Source organism: Podarcis gaigeae, assembly GCF_964106915.1.
Source record: "Podarcis gaigeae genome assembly, chromosome: 2".
NCBI classification, from domain to species: Eukaryota; Metazoa; Chordata; class Lepidosauria; order Squamata; family Lacertidae; genus Podarcis; species Podarcis gaigeae.
The window spans coordinates 15,184,807-15,199,706 of NC_139679.1; the positions used below are offsets into that span (position 1 = coordinate 15,184,807).

General features: G+C 47.7%; 1 protein-coding gene across 3 annotated transcripts in view; it reads right to left on the minus strand.

Annotated features, from left to right (window-relative positions):
• CALCOCO1 (calcium binding and coiled-coil domain 1) overlaps positions 1-14,900 on the minus strand; it is a 35,873-nt gene that overhangs the window by 15,308 nt on the left and 5,665 nt on the right. For all 3 annotated transcript variants that reach the window (XM_083728875.1, XM_083728874.1, XM_083728876.1), the window contains exons 2-6: positions 11,086-11,234; positions 5,792-5,897; positions 3,456-3,655; positions 1,926-2,084; positions 86-234 (exon numbers count right to left, since the gene is read on the minus strand). In XM_083728875.1, the coding sequence (XP_083585001.1) occupies positions 86-234; positions 1,926-2,084; positions 3,456-3,655; positions 5,792-5,897; positions 11,086-11,226 (755 nt within the window). In that variant the 5' untranslated portion in view covers positions 11,227-11,234. The remainder of the gene's footprint in view (positions 1-85; positions 235-1,925; positions 2,085-3,455; positions 3,656-5,791; positions 5,898-11,085; positions 11,235-14,900) is intronic.

The following is a 14,900-nucleotide window of genomic DNA, read 5'->3' on the forward strand; positions in this document are numbered from 1 at the left end:
GCGGGATATAAATAATAAATTATTATTATTATAGTACCATGGCAACTAGGCCATATGGCACCAGACATTGAGCCATGACCCTCACCTGTCTAACTCCGTCTCTCTTTGCAGCATCTTCTCACCCATGGCCTGGATGTCACCCTCCAGCTCTCGGATTCGGGCCATGTGCTCAGCTTCTTGGAGGCTTAGTGTATCTCTCTGCTCGGATACTTCCGCAAAAGAATTCGATAATTCCTGGTAGCATGGGGAGATGGAGGAGTGAGCAACATTCATGGCATTGGGTGGATGCTTGAGACATAACACAATACTTCTGATAATGTGTGTGTGGCAGAAAACCTGGTAGTTCCAAGGAAGGAAACACAGCCTACAGGCATGGGTAGTATCTGAGCACAAGGCGACCATCACGTAAATTTTTCCTACTTCTTTTCTACACCCTGAAATCTATACCTCCCTTTTCAGTGGCTTCTCAGCACATTTCCATTTATTTATTTGCTCATTTCTTTAGGTTGCTGCTACTCCTCTTTGCTATTTCTTGTCTACAGTGACATCACTATGCAACTAAAGCTGATTGGTTAGGTGGTGTCTGGCTAGGTGGCATTGTGACACCATTCTGTCCACTCTGAATCCCTGACTGGATGGGATCAGCCCCAAGAAGAAAAAGAATCAGGAGCTAGCGTGACAGTGATGCCAAGATGAATGGGTAAGATGAATGGATCAGAGTGGAACTAGATGGGCAGCTTCTATTTTTTTAAAAAGACTATCATAATCTATCATATCAGTGGTGTAGCGTGGGTTGCTGGCTCCCGGGGCAAGGCAAATATTACACCTACTAACCCGCGGTTCCTGTCAGGGCTGAGGCAGTGTTGGTCATGGTGGTGGGGAAGGGTGTTCCCAGCAGGGAGAGGGAAGCTGGGGAGGGGACAGCTGACGCAGCCATTTATTATTATTATTATTATTATTATTATTATTATTATTATTATTATTAATTTCATGACATTTTTACACCACTTGGTTGCTAAACATAAAACCCTCAAAGTGGTTTGTTTTTCTTTTGAAATTTTGCACCTGGACAACAGTCCCTCGTGCCCCCCTCCCCCCGCTACACCACTGCCCCAGCTATCTGAAGAGCAATAACTACTCTGATGTCTTTAAATCAAATAACTTTTTCATTTTTTTCAGGCTTTATAACGTCCGTTGATTCATTTTACTTGGACTAGTTTGGTGTTGTTTTCACAGATCAGATGCTTTTATTTTGTGTATTAGGTACTTCATGGCATTTAAAACATTTTAACGTTCAAAGTGCTTGAAGGGCAGTGCATAAATCTTAAACGAATGAAGGAATGAATTGCACGAGTTGCCCGTGTCTAACAAAGGGGCTGGACGCAGGTGGCGCTGTGGGTTAAAGCCTCAGCGCCTAGGACTTGCCGATCGAAAGGTCGGCGGTTCGAATCCCTGCGGCGGGGTGCGCTCCCGCTGCTCGGTCCCAGCGCCTGCCAACCTAGCAGTTCGAAAGCACCCCCGGGTGCAAGTAGATAAATAGGGACCGCTTACCAGCGGGAAGGTAAACGGCGTTTCCGTGTGCGGCTCTGGCTCGCCAGAGCAGCGATGTCACGCTGGCCACGTGACCCGGAAGTGTCTCCGGACAGCGCTGGCCCCTGGCCTCTTAAGTGAGATGGGCGCACAACCCCAGAGTCTGTCAAGACTGGCCCGTACGGGCAGGGGTACCTTTACCTTTACCTTTAACAAAGGGGCTATGACAGGCAGACCCTTCTGAAAATTTAGCAAATTTCAGCTGAAGGTTCTTTGACCTGCCTTGAAATGAACCTCAAGGCAGGAGAACAGGGCACAATTCCCCTCTGGCCCTGAGTAGCTTTGGGGACCTGGAGAGATTGAGAAATCCCAGATCGCTGGGCTTCCTCTCTTGCCTTGTACTGTGCAGCCAGCTTGGTGTGTTCATCCCGAAGTGTGCCCAGGACTGCTTCCAGCTCCGCCACACGGCTTCTCAGCTCTTGAACCTCATCCTTCAGGCGGCACGACTCCTGCAGCAGGGCTCCTTGCTCCTGCCGGCTCTCTTCCAACTGCGTCTGTGAAGGATATAAGGAGAGACACCCGCGAGGCTTATCGGAGGCCAGGGAACATGTTTAGCAGACTTGCTTAAGCCGCTACCTTAAAGTCACCATCCCTGTGTTGCTATCACACAGGGTTGGAATTGAGAGATGGCTCAGAAGAAACAGCATGACAGAGCCCCTCTGGGCTGTTAACTGATGAGCGGAAAGAAACGTTCTGCTGGTTGTCAGGCAAGGCCTTTTTCCACCTGCCTTGCTCCACCCTCCAGCCCTGGAGCCTTTCCTAGACCATGACTTTGAGGACAACAGAAGGAGCTGGGAAGAGAGAAGCTCAGGGATTTTTATACACAGACACACACACACACACACACACACACACACACACAGTCATACATTGGGTTACAGACGCTTCACGTTGCGTTTTTTTGCGTTACGGACACGCCAAAAACCTGGAAGTTACTTCCGGGTTTCGGCGGTCGCGCATGCGCAGAAGCACCGAATCGCAACCGACGCATGAGCAGACGCAGCACTGCGGGTTGCGAACGCTGCAGGTTGCGAACGTGCCTCCTGCACAGATCACGTTCGCAACCCAAGCATCCACTGTATATATTTATACGCTGTCTGTCCTTTCCCCCTCAATTTGATTCTTTTGTATGGTTTTGTGGTATTTTATGCATTGTGACTTGTTTTTAGTGATTACTGTAATGGTTCAGTATAAACTGTTTAATTATTATTTGCCGATATTTCATTTTACAATTTACAATTACATTCTAATGGATTGTTGCATATTGCTTTTATTTGATACAGGCTGTTTATTTTAAAGTTATGCTTTTATCATGGCTTTTTTTGTATCAGATCAGGTTGTTGTTAGGTGTGTGATCTTTGCTGTCTCTTTTGTTGTTTCCAGAGCTTGTAAACCGCCTTGAATACAGTAATGTAGAAAGGCGGTATACAAATTAAAAGTGAAATGAAATGGGAAAAATAGACTTGAAGGGGCAGATATGTGAGTGCTCTAAATTTATTAAAAGAGACACACACCATTGCTAGATGGAAACCAGAGAGAAGAAGATTAGCGTAGTCTTTTACTAGACAAATTAGCTTTCCATCTACAGGAAGACTGCTTCCACAGGGAGAATTCAAATATGTGATTCCCCTCCTGCAGACCAATGTGGTACAGTTTGGGAAAGACCGTACCATGTTGCTTTCAAGGCCAAGTCATTATTTTAGTGTTGGGAAACCTGTGTGGATTTTGCTGGGCTCCCAGCTCCCATCAGCATTGAATGGTACAGCCAAGGGCTAGGGATGATGGGCATTGTTGGGCAAATGATCCGCCAGGCTGAACAGTCAGGGGGCTTCTGAAATTCAGGGTGTTGCTTGGGAGTACGTTACCTCCAGCAGGGCGGCCTTGGGAACCACCAGCAACATGTCGGTGCCCCCACCGTCATCGCTCGCCTCCTCCAGAGTGACGAGCTCATCCATGGGCCGCGGCTCGCTGAACTGGAAAGGGGAGCTTTGACCACGCACCTCCCCACGGCGATCCACATAGCGGAACTGGTACTGCTGGGGGCCTGGCTTGGGCAGGTAGCTGGCTGTAAACACAACAAGTGGGTTTGTTTACTGATCTGTGTTACGTACAGTCTGAAGAAAGCAAAATGGTTGACACCGCAGCAAAGGAAAGAAATTAGGCTCTTAAGCAGGGGTCAGCAAACTTTTTCAGCAGGGGGCCGGTCCACTGCCCCTCAGACCTTGTGGGGGGCTGGACTATATTTTGGAAAAAAATAAATGATGCAAGAGCACCATGAGCCCTGGTGGCTGCTTACCTGTGTCTTGCGAGCAGCAGGGGTTTATGGCAGAGGGACGATGAGTGGCATGCGAAAAGGCTCCGGAGAGGGGCTGCTTAAAATGGCGGCCGCTCAAGCGCTGCTGCTGGCACCAACAAAGCCCAGCCCCCTTCCTCCTCTAGGCAGGGCAGGGAGAAGCCAGGAGGAGGGAGGGAGGTGCCGCCGCCGTGTGAGGGAGAGGGAAAGAACGCGAGCACTGGCGATCTACACGGCGATTCTCGGACCGTCCGCGGGCCAGATCCATAAGGCAATTGGGCCTGATCCGGACCGCAGACCATAGTTTGTCGACCCATGCTCTTGAGGAGGCATAGGCAAAATTGGACCTCCAGATGTTTTGGGACTACAACTCCGATCATCCCTAGCTAACAAGACCAGTGGTCAGGGATGATGGGAACTGTATTCCCAAAACATCTGGAGGGCTGAGTTTGCCTATGCCTGCTCTTGAGGTTGGTTGGCTTCCTCTCGTATTTGTATTTCATGAAAACTGCATTCAGTCAAAGCTGCTCTTTATTTATTTATAAAGAGACTTTATATAAATTTAACAGTTGTGTAACAGTAGTAGTAAAAAAAAACCCAGTAGCACTCCTTCATTGGACAGAATGCTTACAAGCATTCTGTGATGTCACAGCAGCTGAGCGAATGGCTATGGATAGAACCATTTTTTCAAAAAGGCAAAGCCTAGTATGGGAGGAATTCAACATCACGCTAAGGCAATCATTTTGTCAGGGCAAATATTTTGGCTTGCCAGATGGTAGAACCCCCCCTTCTCCACCCCCATATGCTATTCCAGGGGTTCTCCTAACTCTTCCAAGAGTCAATTTCAGGGGACAGGGGACACATGGGGGGGGGGGGAGAGTGGGGGAAAGCCCCCTTGGGCAAGCTGTCGTTCTTGCGGAGGGTTTCCACTGATGAAATTCATTAGCTGACTCCCATCCACATACGTGCATGCTTTTGAACTTATGCATGGGTTTTGGGGGAAAAAAAGGACAAGTCAAAAAATGTTGCTCAAACCAAATGCAGCAGGGTCCCGTGGTCGCCACCTGTCCCCTTCTATGATTCCTGAGTCACCTTTCTGCCTTGGTTAAGGTAAAGGAACCCCTGACCATTAGGTCCAGTCGCGGATGACTTTGGGGTTGCACGCTCATCTCACTCTATAGGCCGAGGGAGCCGGCATTTGTCCGCAGACAGCTTCCGGGTCATGCGGCCAGCATGGTGAACCAGAGCAGCGCACGGAAACGTCATTTACCTTCAAACCGCAGCGGTACCTATTTATCTACTTGCACTGGTGTGCTTTCGAACTGCTAGGTTGGCAGGAGCAGGGACCCAGTAACGGGAGTTCACCTCGTCGCGGGGATTCAAACCGCTGACCTTCCGATTGGCAAGCCCTAGGCTCTGTGGTTTAGACCACAGCGCCACCCCACCTTGTTTTAGAAAAGCACAATTTAAGTATTGTTTTGGCATCTCTGGGACGCGGGTGGCACTGTGGGTAAAACCTCAGTGCCTAGGGCTTGCCGATCGCATGGTCGGCGGTTCGAATCCCCACGGCGGAGTGAGCTCCCGTCTTTCGGTCCCAGCTCCTGCCCACCTAGCAGTTTGAAAGCACCCCTAAGTGCAAGTAGATAAATAGGTACCGCTTTATAGCGGGAAGGTAAATGGCGTTTCTGTGTGCTGCGCTGGTGCCGGCTCGCCAGAGCAGCTTCGTCACGCTGGCCACGTGACCGGGAAGTGTCTCTGGACAGCGCTGGCCCCCGGCCTCTTAAGTGAGATGGGCGCACAACCCCAGAGTAGGACACGACTGGCCTGTACGGGCAGGGGTACCTTTACCTTTGGGCATCTCTAGCCATGAGTAACCTGCTGCGGACCATCGGACCTCCTAGCACCCACCTTGGAACTGAACGTTACAGTGAAGAAGGGCTCCTGCAGAAGCTCCTCCATCTGGAACTGTGCACCACACAAAGGTATAATAATCACGCACTGAAGAGGACTCCACCTAGTGATAAAATGTGAAGATTTTTATGGTAAAAGTAAGTGTGATTAAAAAAATGGTTAAAAATTACCATATATGTACAGTGATACCTCGGGTTACATACGCTTCAGGTTTGCATATGCTTCAGGTTACAGACTCTACTAACCCAGAAATATTACCTCGGGTTAAGAACTTTGCTTCAGGATGAGAACAGAAATTGTGCTCCGGCGGCAGCAGGAGGCCCCATTAGCTAAAGTGGTGCTTCAGGTTAAGAACAGTTTCAGGTTAAGAACAGACTTCCGAAACGAATTAAGTACTTAAGCTGAGGTACCACTGTAAACAGCTAAAGATGAGGTAAAATGAAAATCAGATAGGGGGGACTTGGGGAAGCCCATCTAACAATGTTTAGAAACAATAAGGATAAGACAAGAATTTGTTTGTATTGTTTGTTTTTCTTTTGTGTTGTTTAGCTGTGTTATAAAATGAATAAAAAAAACTTGGGGGGGGGGAATATGAAGAGGACTCCACTTGGGAAAGGGAATGGGAAGAGTAGCCTATGTCCCTAGAGCTTCCCCTAGAGCATGTTGCTTAGATCAGCACATTATTATACAGGATGAGGTTCAGGGAATATTACAGACTCATTCACTTTTGAATCTGGCGTGGGCTACCCTTTGTCCCCCCCCCCCCATCCTCAAAACGAGGTAGGAGCCAGAGGTTCTTTGGATACAGCAGAGCAGATGAGCTCAGAGGTCCATCCCGGCTCTAACCTTCTGTGAATCTTCTGCCTCATTTCTGAACTGTCTCAGTGACAAACGCATCTACATTTCACCCTTAACACCAGCAGCAACGGGACTAAACAACCACAGTTCGGCACCTCCAGGATGGAGGAGGAATTTCTCAAGTCCTGAGTCGCAAAGCAAACCCGGGCTTCCATGGTTAGGCAAAGAATCATGGAGATAGACAACAGGACTGTACAAGGGTCCCCGATTATAAAATCAGAGAAAACAGGAGATATGTAGCCGCTCCAGCAATATATCTCTATTTCCTCGCATCCAGAAACCCAAGAAGGGCTTTCACTCTTGCTAGAAGCTTGTCCTTGCCCTCATGGTTCTGGAAGGCTCCTATAGAAGAGTCCCGTACGCACAGAGACTTTGCGCCTGCCCATTAGGGGAAAGAGGAAGCACCGAACATATATTTTTTAGATGTCCTTTTTACGCTGAGGGTTCGTAGAGACACCCTTGATCCTTTGCTGAAGAGGCTCGCCAATCTTTCAGGCAAGTCTAAACTTAATTCTCTCCTCTTGGGCAAAGATCACAAGACGACCTGGCTGGTAGCCAGATTCTGCACCCAGATTTGTAGGCACAGATATCCTCTAGAATAAAATAGCTTACTAGGTGTTATGTACTGAAGTTCTCACCCTGGGCCAGCAGGAGGATACTGTAGATAGTTATGCAAATGAAGGATCAAAAAGTGACGTTCAGTGATTGGATAGTTTTGTATGCAAATGAAGGATCGAAAAGTGACGTTCAGTGAATGGATAGTTTTAGAAAATGGCAACAGTTACATTGTTCTGGAGCTCTATATAAGAAGGGTGACTGAACTCCTCAGCTTAGTTCCGTTCCAGCTTACAAAATAAAGAGCTGCTTTGGAGAAATCGCTGTGTCGTCTGCTATGTCAACCCACAACTTAACACTAGGGAAAAGCTGAAGTCGCCCTTTGGGGAGCCTCAGGGTCAACTTTTATGGTAGCCCAAATCTCAGTTGTACGGGTGTATGTATATACAGTGGTACCTCAGGTTACATACACTTCAGGTTACATGTACTTCAGGTTACAGACTCCGCTAACCCAGAAATAGTGCTTCAGGTTAAGAACTTTGCTTCAGGATGAGAACAGAAATCGGGTTCCGGCGGCGTGGCAGCAGGAGGCCTCATTAGCTAAAATGGTGCTTCAGGTTAAGAACAGTTTCAGGTTAAGTACGGACCTCTGGAACGAATTAAGTACTTAACCTGAGGTACCACTGTATCTCAATTTTAACTCATGAGCTATTGCTGCAATCTGCTCTGTTTGTATATTTTATCTTTATGAACGCTGTTTTTATTGTGTTATGCGACCTGGTCTTTGACCGTAATAAATTGTTTATCTATCTATCTATCTATCTATCTATCTATCTATCTATCTATCCCAGGCTTTCCCTGCCCCCCCCTGCAAATTCACTTTGAGTTGGGAAGCCATTTCTCCAGTGCTGTTGGGGGCAGGAAAAAAGGAAGCATACTGACTTGGGTCCCTGAATTTCAATTTCTAATGAGAGCTGGACAGAAAAGGAAACCCGCAGCCTGCGCCTGCATAAACAGCCCTCCACTGTGCTTCACAAAGGGACTGTGTTCCTCCTTTTCTCTCTCCTCCCTTCCCCTTCCCCCAAGGACCGCACTGGATGGACGCTGGGTCTTAGACATGGAGCAGGGTGGAAGGGAAGAAATGGCATTTTTAACGCTCCCCTGTATATAGAACATCCTGTAACAGCAGGCTCAAAGCGGGAGAACGAGAACATCCACCTCCTACTGTGTTGGCATTCTATTTACAAATAAATAAAAATAAAACGCAGAAGAGCACCGTGAAAACAAGACACTGGCAGTCTGAAGTGGTATAGCCCACACTCCACCTTCAGGACTCTCCCATCTCATTCTGCTCTCTGTGCAGACCAGAATTGGCAATTGTATGCATCAACAGTGCAATCAAGGCCCTCTTTGAGTAAGGGTCCGGGAAGCCAGGGTTCAATTCCTTACCTAGCCATAAAGCTCACTGGGAGACCTTGGGTCAATGACAGCCTATCAGGCTAGTTCACCTCGCAGGGTTGTTGTGGGGATGGGGTGTGGGAGAGCAGGATATGCTGCCTCAAACTTCTTTGAGAAAACGGTGGCATATATAAAGGCAATAAAGCAACAGCTGAGGGAAATGAGAACATACTGTATCTTTCGCTCTATAAGACGCACCAGACCCTAAGACGCACCTAGTTTTTGGAGGAGGGAAACAAGAAAAAAAATATTCTGAATCCCAGAAGCCAGAACAGCAAGAGGGATCTGGCTTCTGGGATAGCCTCTTGCTGTTCTGGCTTATGGAATAGCTGTGCGCAGCTTCTCCCGGGCAGCGGGATGAAGGCTCCCCCAAGAGCCGCGCTCCCTTTAAAGAGCGCGCAAAGACGAATGCCTCACAAGACGGAAAACCCGCAAGACGAAAGGGTTTTCCGTTTGCGAGTTGCTTCGCAAGACGAATTTCCCTATGGGCTTGCTTCGCAAGAAGAAAGCCCATAGGGAAATCTCCGGGGACCTCTTTTAAATGCTGGCAGTGGGGAGCAAAGCCTTTCCCCCCCCCTCCGGCCTTCAGAAGAGGTCCAGGAAGGCCGGCGGGGGCCGAAAGGCTTTGCTCCCCACCGCCAGCATTTTAAAAGCAGTCCGGGATAGCAGGCAAGCGCTTCCCGCTATCCCAGACGGCTTTTGAAGGCAGGCAGGGGGAGCAAAGACTTGGACCTCTTCTGAAGTCCGGCGGGGGGCAAAAGTCTTTGCTCCCCCCTGCCTGCCTTCCCGGGGGCTTTTAAAATCGCCCCGGACAGCAGAGGAGTCTTCCGCTGTCCCGGGGTTTTTTAAAATGCTGGGTGTGGGAAGAAAAGCCCTTGTCCCCCCACCCCAGCCTTCAGAAGAGGTCGGGGGACAGACTGTCCCCGGACCTGGTCTGAAGGCGGTTTCCATAGGAACGCATTGATTGATTTTCAATGCATTCCTATGGGAAACCGTGCTTCGCAAGACGAAAAACTCGCAAGAAGAAAAAACTTGCGGAACGAATTAATTTCGTCTTGCGAAGCACCACTGTATGTGTCCTGTGTTCAAAATTAGTCAGGTGCTGGGCAACATTTCACACCTGGCTTCCAACAACTTGTGACCAAGTAAAGATGGCTGACACCTCCACCGTCTGGAGGTACATGCCTGGGGATAATTGAATCTGGACTGTTTTCACACGCTAATACACCATCCTGTAGAATTCTATCTGTTATATTTTATCTGCACAATCGGAATGAATTTCTGGAACAAAAATGCTTTTTTTCTGTGAAGCCTGAGCAGGAGCAGTGAGCAACTGTTGCAGTCTGTATGTCAGCAAAAATGTATAAGACAAGTACAAATATCAGCTGGAAATGTAAAGAAAAGGAAGGCACCTTTTACTATGTGTGGTGGACCTGTAAGGTAATAAAAGCATTCTGGGAAATGATATATAATGAATTGAAAAAAACCAGACACTTTTCTATTAGGAATTATAGGTATTGATATTCCTAGGGAGCAGAAAAGACTTTTTATGTACGCGACAACAGCTGCATGGATGTTACTAGTCCAAATGGATGGAAAGAAGACAAAGTCCCCACCAGAGAAGAATGGCAAACTAAGCTGTTGGATTATGCTGAAATGACAAAACTGACTGGAAAGCTCGGGAAACAAGATGACCAAAACTTTAATAAATAATGTGGGGAAATTACAATTGGCCTGACAGACCAATGTAAGCAGATGAAAACATTAGCAGGATTGAAATAACACTTGTAATGTAGTAAATATTGCGGATAAAATGGAGAAATATAAAATATAGATTATGAAATAGTATGCAGTTGAAAAGGTTGACAATAGGACCCATGGAGAGGAAAGTGGGAAGTCTAGAGATTTGGAGAAATCTCTAAATATGGATATGTATTTTGTATTGTTATAATTTTACACTTGTAAAATCAAATCAAAATTATTTCAAAAAATAAAATAAAAATTGTTGCGGCTTGTCTTAGCTTACCCCACCTCACAGTCCTGCTAACAGTTGTGAAGAATATTCTTACGTTATGAATGGTCCGTGTCACCATTAAGAAAAAGAGGTCGGAATAGGCCAATAGATATTTGGACTATCCCTGAATCAAGTGCCTTTACTTCTTTAAGTTCTCAAAGCTCTTAACTTAGCTCAAGTTTGTCATCTGAATTAGCCAGATGTTTAACTGAGACTCAATCAGTCAGCCCATCATTTGAAAAAACAAGACTTTAGAGCCATCTTGCCCCCAAAGGGCAACTAGACTTTCTGTTTTGGTGACTGTAACCTTGGTTTAAGGAGCCATTTGGCGCCTAGCTTGCATATCTGAGTTTCTAACACTGTAGTGTGTCCCACTTTCCCTCCCCCCACTGCCCAGCTGAAGTACCTTAAATATCCCAATCCAGTCTCTGGCGGACGGCTTCATGCCAGGCGGCAGGCTGTAGTGACACTCCACCTTGGTGTGGGGCACGTAGCTCGAGGTCACATTCAGGAAAGCCACGCCGGGTTGGGACTGCACTTCTTCCATCTTGGCGGCTGTGAGGCAAATGAGGGTGGTTAGTGGGGCAAGGAAGGCCAAAGAATTGTACAGTTGGAGGGGACCCCATGGGTCATCTAGTCCAACCCCCTGAAAGACAGGAATCTGAACTAGCTCCATAGGCATGGACACCCCACCCACCAAACATCTGAACATTTCATCTGGCTTCTCTTCCCCACTGTTGAAATCGAGGTTGTAAGCTCAGTGGGGCAGGGACCAGTATCTCTCTCTCTTTTAGGGGGGTGGGGTGGAATGTTATCTTCCACGACAGAATTATCTGCCCAGGCTGCGGGGGGCAGGGCGGGGGACACTGAAGCCACAACACTTATGGGACTATGCTGCATTGAATAATATGGAATTTATTCCTGAGACACGGGTGGCGCTGTGGTCCAAACCACTTGCCAATCGGAAGGTCGGTGGTTCAAATTCCCATGACGGGGTGAGCTCCTGTTGTTCAGTCTCAGCTCCTGCCAACCTAGCAGTCTGAAAGCATGTCAAAGTGCAAGTAGATATATAGGTAGTGCTCTGGCGGGAAGGTAAACGGCATTTCCATGCACTGCTCTGGTTCACACATGCTGGCCACATGACCCGGAAAAACTGTTTTGGCTCCTGAACGCCACAAACCCAGAAGTGAGTGTTCCAGTTTGTGAACGTTCTTTGGAACCTCAATGTCCAAAGTAACATCCAATTGGCTGCAGCTTCCTGCAGCCAATCAGAAGCCGCGTCTTGGTGTCCGAACGTTTTGGAAGTCAACCCAACTTCCGGAACGGATTTCCATTCAACATCCGAGGTACGATTGTAATAATAAACAGGATTGCACTATGCTGATTCTTCAGATGCAAACTTCTCCGCACAGTTTCGGTTTCCATATCTGGATGATGTGATTGCATCAGGCCTGACCTTGTTATCCTCCCTAACCCCAACAAATTACAAATTCCGTGGATCAAAATAAGACTGCAGTGCAATTATCTGCTTATTATGCATGTGTACTTAATCCCATGTACTTCAGTGGTGGGGAACCATTTCCTGTCTGAGGGCCACATTCTGGGCAATCTTTCAAGGGCCAAATGCCACTGATGGGAGGCAAAAAAGACCCGTGTCCCTATTTTCCAGGGACAGTCCCAGATTTACAGAAGCCGTCCTGGTTTCCAATTCGATCCCGGAATGTCCCGCTTTTCCTAAGGATGTCCCTATTTCCATCAGAGAAATGTTGGAGGGTCTGGAGTTATGTGACCCCTGATCCAAGAAGATAAGAAATTATACAACCTTTAGAAGACATCTGAAGGCAGCCCTGTATAGGGAAGTTTTTTTAAAAAATGCTTAATGTTTTATTATGTCTGTATATATTTTGGAAGCTGCCCAGAGTGGCCGGGGCAACCCAGTCAGATGGGGGTGGGGTATAAATAGTAAAATGATGATAACGATGGAATAGGATATCCCTACTTTCATCAGATAAATATTGGAGAGTATGCAAAAGCAGGTGAGGAACAAACACAAATGTCACCTTTGTAAAGTAGGCTAGATTCTGCACATCTCTCTCTAACCTCCCACCTAGGCAAGTGAGAACTCATTCCGGCAGTCAAAGCACTCAAGGAAGTTTGTGAAGCATGGCCTGGTGAGAGTTTTAAGGGCCAGAAAGCGAACCCTGGAGGGCCACATTCTGGGCCCAGGCCTGAGATCCCCCACCCTTGACGCATTTCATTCCCAATCCAATAACTGGGTTTTGTGTTTTTGTTCTGCACAACTAGGAAACTTTCGGCAAAATGTTGCCTTCAGGCAGGAAGGGGAAATGTAAGGATGCAATGGGCAGTGGGGGATGCATTTGCAGAGCAGCGTTGATAGAGATCACGAGGAAAGGTCATAGCCACGCAGGACACAGAAATATCACCCCCTCGATCTTTTGCAGATTGTATTTCCACAACTACGAGGACCTATTCATTATGAAGTGTCACGACTGATTTATACCACTGCATTGCAGTGTGTGTGTGTGTGTGTGTGGCAAGTCTCTGCTCCAAGGAGCTTACAGTCTGCACTGAGACAATGAGGAAAGTCAACAGAGGGAGAGGAGAGGCAAGGATAAAGACTTAATGAATGTGATTCAGCGCTATTGCGTATAAGGTGTTGTTTCAGTGGGACTAACGGGTTAAGTTAAGGACATGGCAGAAGAATCATAGAGTTGGAAGGGACTCTTAGGATCCGTGCAGGAATATGCAGCTATGAGGTTTCAAGGGGTGGTGGCAGTGGGGAATTTGGCGGGAGAAAGAGAGAGGCGATAACGTGTTGATATTCTGCGAGTGAGGGATTTAGAAAACGAACATGAAATCCACTTTTTGCATGAGATTCAGGATTATTCACCAACTGCGCCTTGCCAATGCAAGGATTTTTGCTTGTGCAGCACAAATGCCAACCCCCCCCTCCAATCGTGCACGTCACACCCTCCCCAAATTTGCTTTAGAGGGTTGAGGTAAGCCCTACAGCAGATTTAGACTGGGGGAGAGGAGAGAGGGGTTAATGCCCTGTCGGGCACGGAGAAATTCTCGCACCAGCAGAACAAGAGACTTAGCATGAGATTGGATTCCATCCTCTGTAAAATCACAGAGTTAGGCCAATGTTGGTTACAGGAAATGACACAACCAGGTCATGCTCCTTTCCTGAAAACTAATGACAACAACTGTGCAATGCAGAGTTGTGGGAGGGAGTGAACAGCCACACCCAGACAGGTTGGCAACCTTTATCGGTGTTCGTTTGGCATTATTATAATTAAGCGTAACAATTTCTCTGGCACCTTCAGTGGAAAGGGCACATGGCTGCATCCAAATCTTTGATTCACACAACCAATATGATAGGCTGAGGGAGACATTGCCTCCGAGCAACGCAGCAAGTTTCATTACTGAATGGGCAGAGATTTGAAGCAGGATCTTCCACGATAGTTCCCTTCGCTGTCAGAGGAAATAAACTTCTGAATACCAATTGCCGAGAAATGCAGAAGTGCTGTTGTGCTGAGGTCCAGCGTGTAGGCTGCCCACAGACTGGCCATTGTGAGGACGGGCTGCTGGAATAGATAGGCCATTAGCCTGATCTAGCAGGGTTTGTATTGTGTTCTTATGAGGGGCTAACGCCCCTGTATGTGTTGCTCACCAACCCCGCCTATCCCCTACCCTCTTCCAAATCCCCCATCCCCTCACAGCTTGCCCAATCCCAGGATCCCACTGCTGACACCACTCATGGAGAAGGGAACGAAGAGAAAGTCTTTCTCCCCTTCGCCCTGTGCTGATCCCGACAGATGGAAGGGTGCATTTCCTTCTGATGGTTGTGGTGGCAGACAAAGGGGGAAAACACTTCCCCCTCCTTGGTGACAATGATGCCTGCCTGCTCGCTCTAGATCACCCCCCACCACCTGTTAGCCTGCTTGCTCAGCTGGGCTGCCTGCTTTCTCGGACCCCTGACTTCCCTCACCCTGCTGTGCATACATGCAAGCAAGTACAGAATGCTTCTGTACTTGACATCCCATCAGATGTCAAGGAGATGAGTAACTATAACCTTTATAAGACATCTGAAGGCAGCCCTGTACAGTGGTACCTTGGGTTAAGAACTTAATTCGTTCTGGAGGTCCGTTCTTAACCTGACACTGTTCTTAACCTGAAGCACCACTTTAGCTAATGGGC